We start from the raw sequence: 19,354 nt of genomic DNA on the forward strand, positions 1-19,354 counted from the left end.
ACCCTTTTGATACTCATACACTACAGCTACTAAACGATAATGAATACTGTATTTATTCATTCTTATATTTTCTGAGCAACTGATATTCTGTATTTCTAAACCATCTTGTCTTTAACAAGTTTTCTGCACTGTATTAAGAGACTAAATGACAGAGAATTGACAGGCTGTTCTATGAGAAACCCTGGGTTTTCCTTCTTTTTTGAAAGTAAAGTAACTGCAAATGAGTTTTTCCTTCAGAGACGCCACCAGGGATTCTTACTGCAATGGTAGAATAAACAGTTTTTTGTTTTTTCTTAAACAGTGGCTTCACTTCTCTTAACCAAAGCAGACACTGTGCTGAAAGCTACCAGGGGCACTGGATGCACCTCCAAAAACTATCAAGAGCTATTTGAAACAAAATTTTGAAGCAGCTCAGCAGTTCTTAATCACAATCTTCCTTCAATTTCACACAACCGTAAAAGTAAAAATAAAACCATGATCTGTTTAACTCTGAAAACTGTTGTTTACAGTCTGTGGCCTTATGAATACTGCCTTGATAGGGCAAGTAAAATGTCTGGTTTCTCACAGCAACAGCAGTGAGAGAAAATGTGCACAACAGCCCCATATATCATCATAAGAATTCAATATCCAGGACATTTTCTGTTCACTGTGCTTGAATTCAGAGAAAGACGAGATAAGGTTAGAAAAACACTGCAGAGATTACTTGTCACTTTAAAGCATCTCCCTGTGTTAACTGTTCTGTGCTGTAGGCTCTGAAATACCAACACAGCCTCTGAGACTGTGCTCAGAAGCAGCAGCCGAGCAGCACTGTGATAAAGTGCATGATAACTCAAGTGGGTGCTAGCTACAAGTGTTTGCAAGTATTAAGAATAATACACAAAGTAAAGCCCAGCCATTCCTAAAGCAAAGGGCTGACAGCTCAGGTGGGTGGACAGCCAAATAGATTGAGTGTGTAATAAGGTAACTCAGCTTTCCGTGCAGAGTCATGGAGCTGAAGAGAAAGCAGCAAAACAGCGCTCAGAGCAAAAGCAAACGAAAAAAATTAATCTTTTCTAGTAGCAAACTCCTCTCTCCCTTCTTACTGCTTTTCTCATTGCTCCAGGGTAAGTATCAAGTGCCTCAGTCAATCGTATTACCTTGATCTGAGACATCCTTAGTATGGGTGAGGGATTACAAGCCTGGGAAGGTACAAGTCAGGGCTGAAAAACCATGTTCTCCAGTAAACCCAGGAGCTGCCATCAACCAGCAAGAAACAGAGTCCTTCAGAGTTTACAGGCTCAGGCTTCCTAAGATTTAACTCTCTATAGCCCACCAAAAAAATGTCACTGCAATTGTTCAGGTGAAATGAGAGATGAGCCAAAGACAACCTAGTATCTAGGCTCAACAGCCTGGGAAACTTATGAGCTGGCTGTAGTGAGCACCTCAAACCCAGCAGAGCTATGTAGCACAGTCTGCTGCTGCTCTTCCCTCCCAGGCTCCTCTAGCAACATAAATCACACTGAAAGATCTTTACGGGGTCAAAACCAAATTGAAAAGTGATTTCAAATATTATGTTACTAAGCAGTAGCACACCAATGGAAAATAAAATGTAATTTATGTCTCAGCACTGATACAGAGTCTGCTAAGCTGGTCCCAGAGAGTACTTCCAGAGCACAAGGCAGAACAGAGTTTATTACAGATTATTAGCAACTAAGCAGATTTCCTTTGTGTGCTTTTTACAGCCTAACCATCACCAATGCAGAAGCATACAAACTAAAATTTTGGCTTGTCAACACTGCAATACTGTAATATAATTGGGAGAAAGGGTAAATACATTCTCAAAAAGCATGGGTGTCAATGAGATCATTTTTGGTTACCTAATTAAAAAAACTGGATTTTTAAAAGCTCCTGCAACAGGGTATTGGGAGTTAAACTGTAACTTTTAGATCATTACATTAGAGCTGTCTGTTAGATACATTTCCAAATACTGTATGAAAACATAAAGAAAAGCACCAGTAGAAAGCAGTAGTCCATTTAACTCCTCACCATGTGTCCAACTGTGGAAACACATATAAATGAAAGGAGAAAACTCTGGCACTTTCTGGGGTTGTTTTTCCCTTCTAATTCCTCCAGCATTCTGTTGCAGGAACCTGGCCCCTGTTGAACAAGACAGCCACTGTTCTACTGTGCAGATAACAGGGAACTCTGCAATTATTTTCAGTTCAAATACAAGTTTCATTGTAATATGGAATTAAAATGTTTTAAATTTTTCTAGACAACTGCCAGATTAAGGTCTGCCACAAAATAAAGCATAGCTAGTTTTGTCATTTTGCCATTACTCCATTAAGATACATGAAATATCAGTTTTCAATTAGTGCCCTTTTATTATTCCCTTTTTGGCTCACAATCTTCACTATTTTGGATGCAGCATGATCCTATGCCCAGGCAACAGCACAATTTAGTATCATTATTCAAGCTCTCTTCAGATCTTGCCAGCTTTTTCCAAGAAAAATACAAAAAACTAGGATCTGTAATTCTAGTATTCGCTGAACATGAAGAAGCAAGCCAGAAAAAAATCCCCAAAATTATATAAAGCATCAGGGAAAAGCCTGGGCAAGCTTTGTTTCTGCTTCATGGATTCACTGACTGAGATCCAAACAAGGTTTATAAAGATGAAAATAAATAAAACAATGTTTTACTGGACAGTGTTTGCCCTCTAGGGCCAACACTTGGTGATATTGACTGTCTGCCAAGGAGAGTGACAGTTGGAGTCACAGAATTTTATCAAAAAAGCCATTTTCCTTTCCTCCCAATTGGCAAAATAGAACATTATCTTAGCAGAGCAGGTTTCTAACTTGGGCTTTTCAAAAACTGCAAAGTGTGTTGCTGTGAAAGACAGGACATGGTCACATTGCCAACTTTGGCACACAGGCAGGAAAACCACGATCTGTGCAGGCCAGTGCTCAGTAAATGAGTTTAGCCCAGTACTGTTTGCTTTCATCTGTTCCACAGAAATCTGGGGTTGAAAGGCCATGGTCAGAGGGTCTCCAGGGGATGATGATGTCCCACCCCATGGCTGACATAACCCTATGCTTGCAGGACCTGTACCTTGCACCTCAAGGGCAATGGTTTCTTTACAGACGTAACCTCACAAAGCTAAAATTATCCAAGAGCAACTGAGCACAATCATTCAAAGTCAGCCAAGGAAAAAATGAAAAGTCTGATGTTTTGTGCACTCTGAGGTAAAAACACCAGCTGACAGACATCTATCACCTCCTGTCTCTACCCCATACACAAATCAAAAGGAATCCCAAATACACAACATGGGACTGAGTATGCACAGAAACAATACAGGACACACAGCCTCGGCACACAGGAAGAGACTTCCATTTAACCTGTCATGGGTAAAGCAGCGAAGACTTTACCACAGATTACTGGTAATGTAAGAGATCAGGAATACATCCTCTTGGATTAGACAACAAAAATGTTCACTTCTTAATAGGAAACGTGGATACTCAGCTGCATGGATTACTAGTGCTGGCCAATCCTTGAAATTTATAATTATTGCAATCTATTGGCATCCAGGAGATTCTTCCATTTTATGGCCTCTGAATGTACAAACCAGTAACAATTCTGACTTTGTCTATTAAAATAACATTGAAGCAATCAGTGGCTGCTGCTGTACCCAAGTGACCACCATGTACAGATTCCCTGTTTCCAAGCACACAAGATGCAAAGTGAGAAACAATGCAGGCACCTATTTCCTAAAAGAGGAGTTTTCAGCAGCTGTACATCAGTGTAACTCTCTTAAAGTCAATTACTTGATTTTGTTTTACAACCACTTTTTTGTTTCAAAATCTACAAAAAGACTACTTTTCAGTAAACATAGCTCAGGAACACTAATTAGAGGTGCCTTAAGTACAAACAGGAAATACAGACGAATAGAGGCTACCTGGTTTCATGTTACAAACTGTTAAGAACATTCAGTCCCACTAAGATGATGATTCTTTCCTAGCTGCCAGAACAAACACAGACTCAGCACACTTCCTGCTCAACAGCTGGTTATTTAAGATTTGCATCAATACTCAACCTACAGACTATGTAACTACAGGGGGGAAGACAGAAGCATCATAAAAAGACTGAGCTGCTATGTCATATCATCATTAATTCAGTTGTCTCTGTTGCATTTGTAAAAATCATACCCTCCAACCACATTACAAAAGAAATAAAAATCACAATTTACTGTGCCTGCAACAATGTTTGCTTTGGAAAATTTCTATGATTGCTGAGAACTTCCAAAGTAACACACAGAAGAATGTTTTCACCACTGGAAATCTTTATGTTGTTGCTGAGGATTTTTTTTAAGCCTGAAAGACTTTTTGTAATTCTTCTAGCTACTGTAGCCTAAATTTGATGAAATTTCTTTAAATTTCATCACTTTAAACTGTAATGAACTGATTAAAAATCCAATGGCATTTTCCACCTTGTTCTACATTTTAATATAACGGACAGTCATACAACTGCAGAAGACAAGCCCTCTGAAAGGGTTTATGGCCCCCAGGTATCTCTCTTTTTCCAAAAGTAACACCTTTCTAATGAAACAGAAGCTGTTCCTTACCTGAAAAGAGTTCATGCATCGAAGTGAAGGTGGCAGAGATGTGGTACTCAGACCCAGTATCAACAATAATTCCAAACATGTTTCTGATGGAAACTTTAAAGGATGAACTCCCATATCATCTTCCCACGCATCAGCAAGCCTATAGAGTTAAAAAAAGCTTTTTCATTTTCTTAAAATACATCTAAACCATGAGTTTCAATTAAATATTAAAATGTGTCATATCACTGTGATAAAAAATTCCCTTCACGTTTTCCCTGTAAAAGTCAAAGATCAATGTGTTTTACCAGAAAAACACTGTGTATTTAGATAAAGTGCCTTACCCATACCACCAATATCTTTCAAAAATATACATAATGTGAAAGGAAAACTTAGCCTATTTTAGAAAAATTCACTCGTGTTTCTAATTCAGTTTCATTACTTCTGAACAAAATTTCATCTGTCACTTGTAATTTCCCATCATACAATGATTTTACACATAGAGTATTCTTTGCAGGACTTTAATATATATATTAATATATAATTATATAATGCCTCCACTTTTTATTTCGTTTCTAGAAAGATTCCACTCAATTTTGAAGACAGGAGGTCAGGCATGATTTTCAAAACTGATGTTCATTATGCTCACTGGGAACTTACTAGCAGTCAATACAAAGCAAAAATCAATCCCAGTTCACCTTCTACAGATTTTTTTTATTTGGATGTAGCAAAAGAGTTAAGATTTCTAGAGTTACTCATAAAAACAACATTTCTGAAGCATATTGCTGTAAAGTGTTCCCACTATCATATGCTGAAGAACAAGATTAGTTCAACAAGATTTACTCAAAATACAAGATCATTCTGCTTCCTATAGTTGAGGATTATTTCTTCCATAATACACAAAATTACAGACTGATCAGTGATCCAGCTACTTTAATAACTTTGGGTAGGTAATATCAGATACTCCTGGGTAAGATGAATGGCATTTATTCTCAGCAGACCTCAGTGCATTTCTTTGGAAGACAATGGTTGCTACCCTTCCCTGTCCAAGACTTCAAGATTTCAATAAACAATCTTAGCATCAGCTTTCAATTTTAAATTCCTCCAGCTCTTCTGACTGAACCCCTGCCTGTGAACATACCAGCTTATTTTAATGTACTTTCTAGAAATAGCTGCATTTTTTAGACACTTGGGGCCCCAGCATTCAGCATGGTGAAAACTGAACAAATACTCTCTTCACAATATCTGTGTCACCCTGGATGGTTCTTATTCTCCCAGGCCTCCCAAACCCAATGACTCACTGTAAAGTCTTGCTTCTTACACAAAGGCTTGCATATACACTTTTTATACACAGCACCTTCTGAGTTCTTCTAGAAGATGTCCTACTTAGCATAATTTACACATCTTTCTTCAAAGAGTGGGTGTACTTTCACTTTCTTACCTCTATTTGTCTGAAATCAGCCACTTACATTTCAACACTTTGCTTTTTTTTCTAATATTTACATCTTTTTCTCTTTCTTAATTTATCTGTATGTATATAAGAATCCAACTCTGCTTTGATATATAGAAGGAAGACCTATAATGCAAAGAATGCCAGAGGGGTTTTCATCTCTCTAAAAGTGTTTTCTCTCTTTTTTTTTTGTCCCCACAATAAAAGACAATCATATCACATCTAGATTACCAGATATATAATTTCTTTTCTCAAATCTAACCCGAATGAGTCATCTTGACAGAAGAAGATCTAAGTTTTACATGGCAAGGAGAAGGAGGAAGGCACCCCCTGGCTCTTCTAATGGCAGTGCATCATTTCAGATTTCCAACTTATCTGAGACCATACCAAAGGCCAGCGGCCAAAACCTCCCACACATTAACATGTTTTATAATATGTACTATCTCATTGGACATTTATACTGTGACCCATGGATCTGGAAAAGTTGTTAAAGCTACTACAAAAAATCCCAACTGACCACTAGGACAGGAAGGTAAGATGTTTAGAAGAGACTCTGGAGTATTCTCATTATTGGAAGGCACTAACCTCCAGTTAAGTCACAAATACTAGGTCAGTGTTGAATGGAAACTGGATTCTTTTATAGGACTACAGACAACACAAGCCCAGAAAAGGCAGCCCTGACTAGTTAGTTCACAGTTCCAGGTTGGATGGGGCTCTCTCTGAGCAACCTGGTCTACTGGAAGGCATCCCTCCCCATAGCAGGAGGATAACAACTAGAAGATCCTTAAAGTCCCTTCCAACCCAAACCATTCTGTGATTCTATAAATGTTCCAGGAGAAAGACAAAGCTAGATGATGAGCCCTAAGTACTCAGTAACCAAGGAGTCTTGTTAACTGTAATCCAGAATGGAGTTTTACATTTCCTTATCCCTTGGTAATTTCATTTCCCCACATAATTAGAAACTTACCTTTATATGCTCCTTACTGATTCTTTTCTCTACATGTTCTACAATCTGGTGATGCAGGAAAATTTAGGTGAAGTTAGCAAAATAGAGGCTCTCTTTTTCAGAAATCAGCAAATCTAAACAAAGCATTGTTCAGGCACCTTCAAACACATCTAGAGAGTTTGGAGACTGGAGGCGGTATGCTAAGGTTCTGGGTCTTGGGAGGGTGTTTCCACAGATCAACACCCTTTCTTCAAAGAAACTTTTCAGAACTCCAAGCAATATTCAAAACATCACAACTTACATCAGTACCCTCATTCTATTCTTGTGTTTTGATACAAGGAGATGCCTCCTCATTTTAAAATCCAACTACTACAGCCCTGACACCAAACTGGGGATTTTTCTTTTGTGGCTGCTGGTTTAGCTGAGGGAAAGTAGGTTTGCATAAAGACATTTAGCCTAACTATATTGGAGTTCTTGTTTATTAATTACTCAATTATTAGTATTTCCTGAAATTATTCCAGTGCATTCCCTTACTACAAACAAAACATATCCCAGCATTTACTGCTCCAGGAACACACATGATAGGAATTAGTCCTTCTGACTTGCCCTTTCACAGCATTTAACACAAATGGTTGTGGAAAAGTCAGTGCTTTATTAGATCATTTCTCTTTGCTCTTCTCTACCCCTGCTGCTGTTAGAAGCACTTTTCCATAATCTCTATTGTAGAGGAAAGAGATAAGCATCTATGCATAAAACAAAAGCAAAACAAACCACAAAGAATCCACTGTTTTTCACCTTAGTTTCATGGTCTTTCTATATAAAAGCAGTTGTCTCACTTCCAGTACAGAAGACTTTGCTTTTTACTGGAAGAGGTAGATGGGCTGATAATGCTCCTCAGGAGAGTGAGCATCCACAGACAGCTCAGCTGATCACTCCCAGCACAATTCCCAGACATCACAGCACAGCTTCAATGCTGGCTGAAAGGAATAAGGGAGGAGATAAGACAAAAGCTTGAGCAAAGTGAGGTTGACAACAGAATAATTCCTTCAGCAAATATTCAACTTTTCTACAGCACAAAGAAATCTTGAGATTCTGGACTTCACAGTCTGACAGAAAAAAATATGATTCTCAGTATCAAACAAAATTTATAAATTCTAAACAAATTCCCTAAGTCATTGTGGGGTGCACCTATTTTGGACAATTTTGTGACAAGTAAAATCTCACCACTACTTATTGGCCTTGCCAGTATTTGAGGGAAATGTGACTCAGCTTTAGAAACCAGGCTTGAATAGAGTAAGATGTAGGAAAACATACTCAGGAAAATGGTACAAACTCAGACCATGCTCCGAGTCAAGAAAAGAGCATGCCAGAGTGATTTTTTTTTCACAGGATGTTAAATCCACCTCTGCAAATCACCATTATCATCCAGTTTTGTGTGTCCGTGATCTCACCAACAGGAAAACACAAATAATCCTAAGCATTTTGTCTGCCACTTCATTCTTTCCATTTTCTCTCTCTTTTCTTTATCCCACTCTTCCCCAAAACTTGTATTAATCCTTTTAGCTTATTTCAACTAAATTTTCTTAAGAAAGATCTCAAAAAATTAGATTTGGGGAAGTTTCATGTTTTCCTGATTTTCAGGAGAGTACAGAGAAGGAATGCACATTAGTTGCTCCACAGAGAAAAGCTGCTAATGGAACACAGCAACATATATACCAGCTAATCACGTGGTGCTTCCTGGGAGAATATGAGCATGAATTTATTAATATGGTATTTCTGTCTAGCAAAATCAACTACTATAAACAAAGTAAACGTTCTTCAGAGCCCACCACACTCCCTAATGAGTGAAACAAACTGAGAGGCTTGGTGCTTTTACTTAAGTACACTCTATGTTGTGGGTTCAGGACAACTGGAAAAAAAAATCTTAAATTCTGAGGCAAGAAGAAGAGTTGGTGATAATTGAATTGATCCCTAGTAAGAACAACAGTCAGAGGCTTCCCCAGTGTTAATCAAACTTGAGGTGCAACTTCTGCAGATCAGAGTGAAACCTCAAATTCAGAACTTCTTCTGTTCAATTTAAGAGATATCTATTAGTCTCACCCATGAAAACACAATCAACAGACATTAGATTGAAAGATACAACTAGAACCTTCACATAACTTTCATTCTGAAAACGACAGAACCACATACGATGAATGCTAATAAAACTTCCATATATTTCTGGCACACAATTCAGAACTGAACTGAAGTAGTACAGAAATGAAGAAGTAAAACTCTGCTCAAGGAGGGTGATGCTTGGGTAGATGCTGTAGTGAAACAACAATGTGCTTTGTGCTAAACTGTCAGAACAGAGCACTCCAAACAAGTAAGAAATAAAAATGACAAACTGAGACTATCTTCCTCCTTGTCCTTTTCAATACCTTCTCTAAGGAACTGGTCATTTGAAGGAGAAATTTATAATTTTTTATATGATTCTCACATTCCCATAACTAGTCAAAGAAATACAGCTAGAAAAGCAAAGTTCCCATAGTCACATGTATAAAATGTTTTTAAAAATTAAGTGGTATTTTCAAAGTTGTTTAGTTGATAATAATGCGAAACCCAGGAAAATTTTGATTTCCTTAAAAAATAAAAAGAAATCAACAATTCAAGCAATTAATTCTGAAAGCAGAGAGGAGTAAAACTTGAAAATTACATAAGATGAAAGACAGTCGCTTCTCTAACAGAAACAATTGATCACAATGGTTTCAGAAAATGTTTTACATTTGAATCACCATGCATCAGGGAATGGTATTTGTCCACTGCTCCCTCTGGAATTCATACCAATGAATTGTCTGTATAAGTTAGAATAAAATTTCAAAACTGTTTTCTTAAAAGCAAGTTTTAAAACACCAAAATAACAAACTGCATTCATTTCATAATTTCTTGATATAAGTAGTAAACTAACACAGTCATCCATCAGGTCATGGAATCCACCCACAACATCCTAAGTGTTCATGGAAAAATGCAATATACATGGCAAATCAGGGAAGCAAAAGAAAACTTTGTATATCAAACTTGAGAAAAACTGATGAAGATTCTCACAAGATTTTTAATAACTGGACCAGGCTTCTGACTAGATTGCGTATATTTCAAAAGAAGCCTCTTCCATCAGTGCTAAAGACATTTATCAATAATAATGCTTCATTGTACATGAGATTCACTTTTAAATGCAACTGAGCTGTCTCAGCAACAGACAAAGTAAGGCTTAGAAGAGGAACAGATAAGCCCTTTTTTCCTTTCCAGAACATCCCCATCATCACCTCTAATTTAGCAAGCTACTTCTATAAATACACTAACTGAGGATAGTCTACACAGGTCAAAACTGGAAAATGCAAAAGCTCTTACTCAGTGTTGCTGAAGCAATGTACTGACTAGATTTTATTAATTATGATCTAGGTAAATGTGCTCTGCATTTAGGGCTCCAAATGCTGTCAAACTCTTGAAGGAGATGTTAACTGTAGCTTCAGTGCTTTGATGAATGAAGCCTGTGCTGAAGAGTCCAATATAAAAGCTGACAGAAGCTCAGCCCTGAATCTCAGAGCTCACTGGATGTTGTTAAAGCTGCCCTTTCCACAAGCTACAGCTCTGAGAGAAATGACAGATGACTTTACTGAACCAAAGGACAAACCTGCTAAATTAAATAACTATTTGTAAAAGTGATTTAATCTAAAAACAATTCTTAATTATGGTTGATGATGTGTCTATACACTTAATGTACCAGGAGGCTAAGTTATTTATACTTTTAATTATCCTTCCAGCGATCTAAAAACAACATAAAAATCAATGCCTGCTCATTAGCTACTGAACTCTTACCAAAATTTAAATAATATGGACGACTCAGAAGTGCAGTATTTCATTGCCTACAGTGAAAGTACTTCTTTCCTTTGGAAAAAAAACTTGCTTTGTAGAACCATTGCTTCCATGCTGAAACTAACATCTGTGGTCATGTTCTACCATTCATTATTTATCCTGAGCACCTGGGAGTGTCAAGTGTGGGCTTGGAGCAAATTTTCCCTGGGATCTTTACTAGTTGCATGGTATCCCAAACCAATAGGTATTTAATCTCTCATAATAAACAAAAACATAAGAACAGAAATTTAACCCACTGGTTTCCCTGCAAAGAAATGAGCAAGAGAAGAGCAAAATATTTAGGGAAGTAAGAAGGCAGTGAGCATTCCTCTGTATTTTTTGGAATGGACTACAGTGGTCAATACAGAAGCTCCATCTTGAAGTTTTAAACATTTTCTTTTTCAGTGTAGCACTACAGAGATAAGACTTCATTTAACTGAATTTCTGTACTTTCACATGGCCTTAAATATTATCACTTGCAAAGCAATCTCATTATAAAATTACTGATATATAATCCTTACACTAAAGTGCATCATATATATAGCATATTGTACATATACTTTAATGTAGTATATTTAATTATATTAGTTATATATACAACCATCCTATTAACATATAATGATACATATTTCTATAAATTACTATAAGAGGTGCATATAGAACGACATGCTCACTATTAACAGTCTTCTAGCTTTTTTTCCCTGAGTAATGAATACTTTGATGGGAAAAAATATGCAAATCTGGAGTCTAGTAAAAAAGAAGTTAGCTAGAAATCCACTGCAAAAACAATTCACCAGGTTTAAAATACCCTGTCCTGCAAAATGTAAGCCTTTCTTGAACTTTCAATGTGTCACCATTTGAAAAGGGCAAGTTATTTAATACTAATAAGAAAGCCTTATAATGAAAATTCAGATTTAATCTCACCAGAGTACCAGTGTCATAATATTTTTCAGATGGGCTGACATAAGAGGTGTCAACTGGTCTTGTAGTATTTCAAAGCACCTTTTAATTAAAATTATGCTATTTGCTCTGATGAATGCTTTTATGATTTAAAATACATACTCCACATGCAGTTTTCTCATTTCTAACTCCAGTATATTGCATAGATTAAATAACTCATGCTAAAAGGTACATTAAAAGCCAGTGGATTAAATAATTTTGTTTGCATTAAACAACTATATATTAATCTCAACGGCATTAATTTTATTAACGCACTTGACATTATTTTATAACTTCTTGACATTTTTTGATCATTGCAAGCTATTTAAGGGAAGTCAGAAAGAGAAGTAAAGCTGCCTATTTCAAACTGTAAAGCAAAGCCCAAATCACTTCACACCAACCAACATTTTTGGTAGACTCACCTGCCCTATATTAAATGTAACTACATTGGTTTTGGGATATTTATTAGGAAATGCTATTTACAGAACAAAGCCTCTGCATAGTCCACAGAATTAAATTCTTTTTTTCTCAAAGGGTAAAGGGCAAAAGCAGAAAACCAAACAATTGTGTTAATATACTGGTCCAAGACAGACAAGGTTGTTTACAATCAGATTATTTCTCTGAAGCACAGAAAGCTATCTCAACATACTGCAACTTCTTGCATGGCAATAAATCTTGACATTTTAATTCTGTCCAGGAGTAACTTTGCCTTGGAGTATGTAATTTCAAAGTAATGCTCAGCATACTTCTCCAGACTAAATATTCTTGGGTGTTCACCAACTTCTTTTCTATATTGCCTTTCCTCCTCCATCTGGCTGCTATGCAATTTCAAAAGCATTAATTTTAAGCTGCAAACTCTTATCACCCATAAAATATTTTCATTCCATTGCAAAACAGCACCAACTGTACAGTCTCTGTGGAAGACAAAACACAATTTCAGCTGCAAGAATCACTGAAATAAAGCTTAAACATCACAGAAGGATTAGCAGGTGTTCATCTATTCTGAAATCTGTAGGTTGAAGATTCATAGGATCTAAAATGGATGTATGAAAACCTAAATCAAGCAACAATGTCTACTGCAGACTTATGTTCAATGGGACACCTAGATATGTGGGACTACAAACACTCACAAATGTACTAAATTTAAAATTCTCAACAGTACTCAAACTGTACAGATGGTCTGTGAGTACAACTAAGACATATTTAGTCTTTATTTAGTTTCAGCACCAGGTAAGCAGAAATAGGCTCATCAAAGAATGAAGTGAAAAAGTTATTTTAATTTCATGGGAACCGGTCTTGGATATAAAATCCCAAACCTGCTGGGTATGTCCCAGAATATGCTCTACCAGCAAAACCAGAGTCCATAAAGGTAGAGCAGCAGCAGATCTAGCCACAGAGCCAACCCATAGCAACAACTGTCTATGGATAGAGACAGTCTTTCTTTATTCATCTACAAGATCAACAGCTTACTGCAAAAACTGAACCTGTAAAAGCAGAAAATTGCTGCAAATGTTCATCAGTTACAGTGAAGGTCTTTTTAGAGCAACTAACTGAGGAATAGAAGGTCACAGAGAAAAAGCTCCTGCTGGGCTTGTGATGTCAAACCTCTAGATATAACAGGAAGAAAACATGGCAGACAGTGAATTCTGTCACAATATGTATTTTTTAAACTACTTTTTAAAAAATCCTACATAATTTTTGCCTACCTGGGTGCAAGAGTAGAATCCACATTCATTTAATTTTCCTACAAAACCAAGAAAAGCACTGGAGTTTAGCTCTTGCTGAGCACCGCCTAAAGTCTGCTGTGACTGCTCTTTAACATCCACACTATGCAGAATTGCTGGTGCAGCTCCAAAGTACAATGCAATTGCTGACTTCTCAGCAGCAAAGCAATGAGGTCCCACTAAAAGGAGAGGCAAATTACTGTCATAAAAACTGCATGGCCAAAGCTTTAGAATAAGCTTCTTCACCTTCATGGTTGTGTTAAGTCTTTAAGCTGCATTTTTTTCGCGTCTTACTGCATCCCAGGTAGAAAGAATTAAAGTAACTTCTCTGAAAACAATAAAGATCAGATTCCTGCAGCCAGATCACTGCTGAGAATTCACCATAGCGGAGGATGGCAGTAGCAAAAGTAGTACTATGACTTCACAATGCAGTTTTCTTGAATACAGCTGTACAACTCAGAATGATCGGATAGATTTGAATGCTTCCTAAAATACTTTTCTTCACCTTAAGCACCTCTTGATTCCTTCCTGGATACACCTTGCTCTAAATTAGAACAGATTGCTCATTATATCCCTAATGTATGACAATAACTGTAGACTACTGTGCTTGGGCTGGATGCAGAGGACACAGCAGCGTGCTACTGACCTGTGCTAGCAGCCTGACTGGTGCCATCTTACTTGCAAGGAATAGCAAATGTGAGCAGCGACACCATCAAACTAAAAAGCCTCTCTTCCCAGTATGTCTGAACCAAATACTTGAATTCTCAGGTTACATCACTTTCTTTGTTTTTTTCTAAACTCTTAAGACTTTGGATATGTATTTAAGGGTATATAAAGGCCACTTGCCCCAGCAAATGTGAATATGCCTCTTCTAATAGCACTTATTTCCTGAAGGGTGCAAGTGCATAGTAGAGCTGTAGAAAAACAAAGTACTGTGTAAAAGCTCCTTCAGGGCACCTGCTGACATCAATATAGTTACTCTAGTGAATGTAAAGCAGTTCCAGACAGCTCACCCCTAAAAGGTTCATTTAATTTTAGGGAAGCCTGCTTATGGGACTAGTGATGTCTGCTGGACTGGCTGCTTTCCTCAGCACACTCTTCTTGCAGCTGTTGTTGTCAACCCATATTTTTTTTCATCATTAACTATGTATTCCTCTAGATGAACAATTGCTTTACAGATATTGTGGGAAAAGTATAACACAAAAGGTTTATCTCCAAAATTGTGCAAATAAAGCAAATGTGCTTAAAAGTCAGGGCAGGAGAAGGAATGTGGAGGTAACTGGCAAGACAGACAGAAAATATAAAATCACAGAATCACTTTGATTGGGATAGACCTCTAAGATCATACAGTGCAGCTGTTAACCTAACACTATCAAGTCCAAGTACTGCCACAAACACTCCATTATCCCAGAAAAAAAAAAAAAAAAGCTGTTTGCCTTGGTGTATTTTTTCTGTAAACCAACCTCAAGAACTTACAGAATCTTATCAAGGGAGTCTAGAGATGGGTCATACATGTAGAGCAACTTCTCCTCACTGTCTGCACATTAGCAGCATCTCCTGCATGTAGCTGAGCTTCTCACCTGAAGGCTGAGACAACAGGCTGTCTCTCAGCCCCTCCAGGGGCTGACACTAGGTAAAAGGACCAGAGAAAACCCAAAATATCTCTGCTGTCTCCTGGGCTCCACTTCCACCAAACTCTCACACAGGAATAATTTTACAGGCTCTTTCCCCATGCTTTTCCCTCTCAAGGCTGGAAACTCCAATCATAAAATAGGAGACTCAGGAGGAAGACATAGATGTCTTTTCCAAAAATATTGGCATGCCTAAATTTTTGAATGCCCAGATGTTATCAATAACACTACTCTCCTGAAAGTGCCTTTACATCTCTCCATGAAACTATAATCTTTATTTAAAAATCATCAAAATGAGATGTTGTATTAGTGAACATAAAAAATATGGGGTCAGGTATCCTATTATAAATACAAGGGCCCTTCACAGAAAGTTTCCCTCTGTACAAATGCTACATCCAGTATCTGAGAATTATTTTTCACTATGCAAAATGTGAAAGGTTGATAAAGAGGCAATCAAAAAATCCAAAACCATCATTCTAAACAGTGGCAAGGCAGATCAAATACAAGAATTCTAGTATTCTATTCTTTTGCACTAGTTCAGTTAAAAAGGTTCCAAAAACCTCATGAGCAGTATGTCCAGATCCACCGAGGGTCAGATGCTTAAGAAAGAGAAGACCTATGTAATTTGAAATGGCATTTAATTCACTTCAGTTCACCCAATCACTTCTCAGGTGAGCAAATTATTCTAAGAGCAAGGGGATAAAAAAAAGCTGGAGGCTGTAAAGATAATTTAGTTTTCAAAGAAAAGTAGTTCTCATAATGAAAACAGGTCAGTGAACCAAGCTGCAGTACCTTAGCAAGGTCTTTTACTAGTATACCTATTTCAAAATAAATTAGTATACAAAGTCCAAGATTTTTTTAAAAAATACTTACTATTCTTGATCTCTTATAATAATTCTAAGCATCACAAATGCAATGTCAAGAATTATTTTGAGTTATTAAGCTCCTAGTTTCATCCGTAACTGATTTGTTTTCCAGTTTAATTTGTTTGAAATCCTCCTTGATTCAGTGAGACATTACTGAAGTCAGTCCAAAAATACCTGGTTTGCTTGCCCAAAAGAGCTACCAGCTGATTTCCAAACTGGTAACTCTGACTGAAATATCTACAGAGCAGCAGCAACTATGTCATGTGTGCCCAACTGCAATAATCATTATGAACAAAATCTAAAATCTCAGAGATGCTGCAGAAAAAACAAAAGAAGGCCCCACAGTAGCAAAACAATTCCAGAGATGAACAATAATTGTTTGGTGTTTCATCAGATTTAACGATTTACTAACTCTTCATCCTTAAAAGCAGAACTTTGTATCCAGACTAAATCATTCTACATTAAGCAAGGTAGGTAAAAAGGACATTCCAAGACAATGCTCCCATCACTTATGAAAACAAAACATCATTGGGGCATAGGAGGGATTACATATTCCTGTTGGATCTACACAGTGTAAAAATTCATGCAGATGCTGCTTAAAGACCAGTACCTGTAGCTTAATCACTGATCTAGAACACCTATGTGTCTGCATTAAGTCATTCAATACTCAGTGTTTTCACTGCTTGAAAACACAGCAATACCATCCCCAGCCACATTAAGGCTTCCATTTTTTCTTCAAGGTTTTCTGGGACTGTGCAGCTCAGCTACCCTCTGACTGCCCTCTCAGCGAATCTAAATACTTTCACAGCAAACACTGAAAATGAAAACAGTAGAAATTTACCCAAAGGAAGCTGAATGGAATAGTGTACGTATTTATGAATCTATAACCCTCACAAAAGGAGAACACCTGGTTTCTTGAGAGAGACAAAGAATGCAGTTAAGTTTCTGGATAGACAGATTGCTCAGGTTTAAGCAAAGGGGTGAAAATGTATAAAGCAAGTCTGGTGCTTTGAAAATGTGGAACTTAAAACTTTCTGCCAACTGCACTGTGGCCTCCTGTAAAATACCCTTCCTAAAAATATTAGGTTCAATTTTTATAATTTAGTTAAATGGCCTAATGTTAAATCAGATTTTTAATTTCCAAGCCTGTGGAAACAGTTTCATTTCTTAATTCCTCAAAGAAAACAAGAAGGAGTTGAACATTAAATATCTCGTGAAATACATTCCACTTAATTTTCCTTCTAGAGTTTCCCAGGAGAAGGAAGTAGAGGGACGCTAAACTGAGGCCCCAACAGTGGCATACCTGAGTAAAAATTACCTCTTAGAGAAAGAACAAAGATTTGGGTGCTGAAGAGTGAGACTAAGAAATCTGATTAACTGTACAGGAGAATGAATTCTCCTGCTAGGGAATGAAGTCTATCTTCCATCCTCTGCTTTTCTTCAGTATTGCAAATAGTTTTCTTCTAACAATGCTAAAGATTTTCACTGCTGGTTCCTAGTAGAGTGAAATGGCCTTAAAGTTCAATGCTGCCACTCCAATTTACATTTTATATTTGTTAATAGTGACTGAGGCTTTGCAGTAAAGAATTCAGAGGAAAGATCCCTCATACCTTTCTCTATTATTTCAATTCTATGTTTATCAAATTATCTTCACTTTTAAAGTGCTGTCTGAAGAGTAGCTTTGCTCTGCATGGCTGAACATAGGAAAGGTTTTGTCTTCAATAAGGCCTTAGATATCTAATCCCAAATCTCAGTGGGCCTTGTTAAAGCAACATCATAAAATTTTTACACATCCTTATGAGTTTGGAAAAAAAAATTCTTCTACTTATCAGTCAGAGCTTATACTGACTAATGTGGCCTTAGGGAAGGGACTGTTGAAATTCATGCATGTAGCCACTAGAAATGGATTGATAGATGCAATTATGATAAATAAACATATCTTTATTAAGTAAGATTTTTTTTTAATTAGTAGTTACAGGTGAAAAAAAGAAGACATTCAGACCCAATGCATAAATGCTGTAAAGCTGGTGTAACCTGCTGTTTCTGTGCACTGCGAGCACACTGGGAGGTATTTGCATCACTCACTCCTGGTACTCAGTGACCTGATGGATGAGCAGGGCTGATGAAGCTACTGGTTTCAACAGCTGACCCTGCCTGGACACCTGAACTGTTCATCACTCACTTCCTAAACTTCCAAGGTTCAATGTGCAGTGTTTTTAAGCAATCCAGAACTGGCAACAATTTACTTTCACCCACATGCTCTACACTGCAGCACCTGAGGACTTGACTGTCAACTGGCTCAGATGTCTGCACTGCAAAAGCAAGGCAAGGTGCAGTAACCTCACCTAAGACCATGACTGAAATGCAGGGCTGCCTTCTGCAAGACAATCTGAGTTTCCCATCTAGGCTGTGCAGGAAGAGTGGCAAAGAGGCAAAGTCAGCAGCAATGTGGTATCTATATCCTTGCCTTGTTACTAATGGTCCCACCACTGTCCCCAGGAAAGGCTCTAACCACAAACCACGGGAATTCAGCACTATGTAGAAAACACAGCCCTAATATGAGCTCACTGCCACTGTCACACCAGGCAGCAGTCTCAACACTGTCACTGATACCAGAGGGATGGTGTCTGTGATACCCTGCCCTAACAGTATTGAAACAGGTGCACAATTCAGGGCTGTGGAATAGCCACAAATAGTAACACTGGTTTTGTCAGCAAAGCAAACCAAGCAAGCAGCAGAGAAAAATTATCTATGAAGAAAAAAAATCAAATTAAATCAAAGTTGAATGAACCAATGGTCTGTATGATGAGATGGCACTGCTGTTACCCTGTACATAAAGCTCTAAGTTCCCTAGCCACAGTACAAAGCACTTGGCTGGGTGTTCTTACAGAGGTTATTCCTACCAGCTGTGCCACATGAAGATTTATACATGCTCCATAAACTTTAATTCCCTTTTAAAGTCCTATTATACCAAGCAGGGGGCCATTTCTGAAGTTGAAATGGATTTTCAGAACAATATAAAGACGAAAATGTTTTCTGGCCTCTGATTTTTAAACCTCTGGGTAAAATTAAATCTCTTCCACAGCACTGTTGATATTCCATATAGGAATATTCACAAATACCAGGCACTCCAGAACATTATGTCTGAATCCAAAGGGAGAAGTTATCCTGCTGTACAGAAAAAATGCTGTAATCACTGTTCACAAAAATCTCTCAGCTTGATGCTTTGAAGTTTTTTCCTGATGCACTGACTTCAGAAGAGAAGGAAATTCAGTATTTTAAGATGCAATTACCTGCAGCAAAGAAAGAAACACCACAAATAATAGAAGTGGTA

General features: G+C 37.5%; 1 protein-coding gene across 1 annotated transcript in view; it reads right to left on the bottom strand.

Moving 5' to 3' along the window:
* UBE3D (ubiquitin protein ligase E3D) overlaps positions 1-19,354 on the bottom strand; it is a 77,552-nt gene that overhangs the window by 27,503 nt on the left and 30,695 nt on the right. The window contains exon 9 of the mRNA XM_064710102.1: positions 4,598-4,736. Coding sequence (XP_064566172.1) covers positions 4,598-4,736 — 139 coding nt within the window. The remainder of the gene's footprint in view (positions 1-4,597; positions 4,737-19,354) is intronic.

The sequence above is a fragment of the Zonotrichia leucophrys genome, chromosome 3, assembly GCF_028769735.1.
Source record: "Zonotrichia leucophrys gambelii isolate GWCS_2022_RI chromosome 3, RI_Zleu_2.0, whole genome shotgun sequence".
NCBI lineage: Eukaryota > Metazoa > Chordata > Aves > Passeriformes > Passerellidae > Zonotrichia > Zonotrichia leucophrys.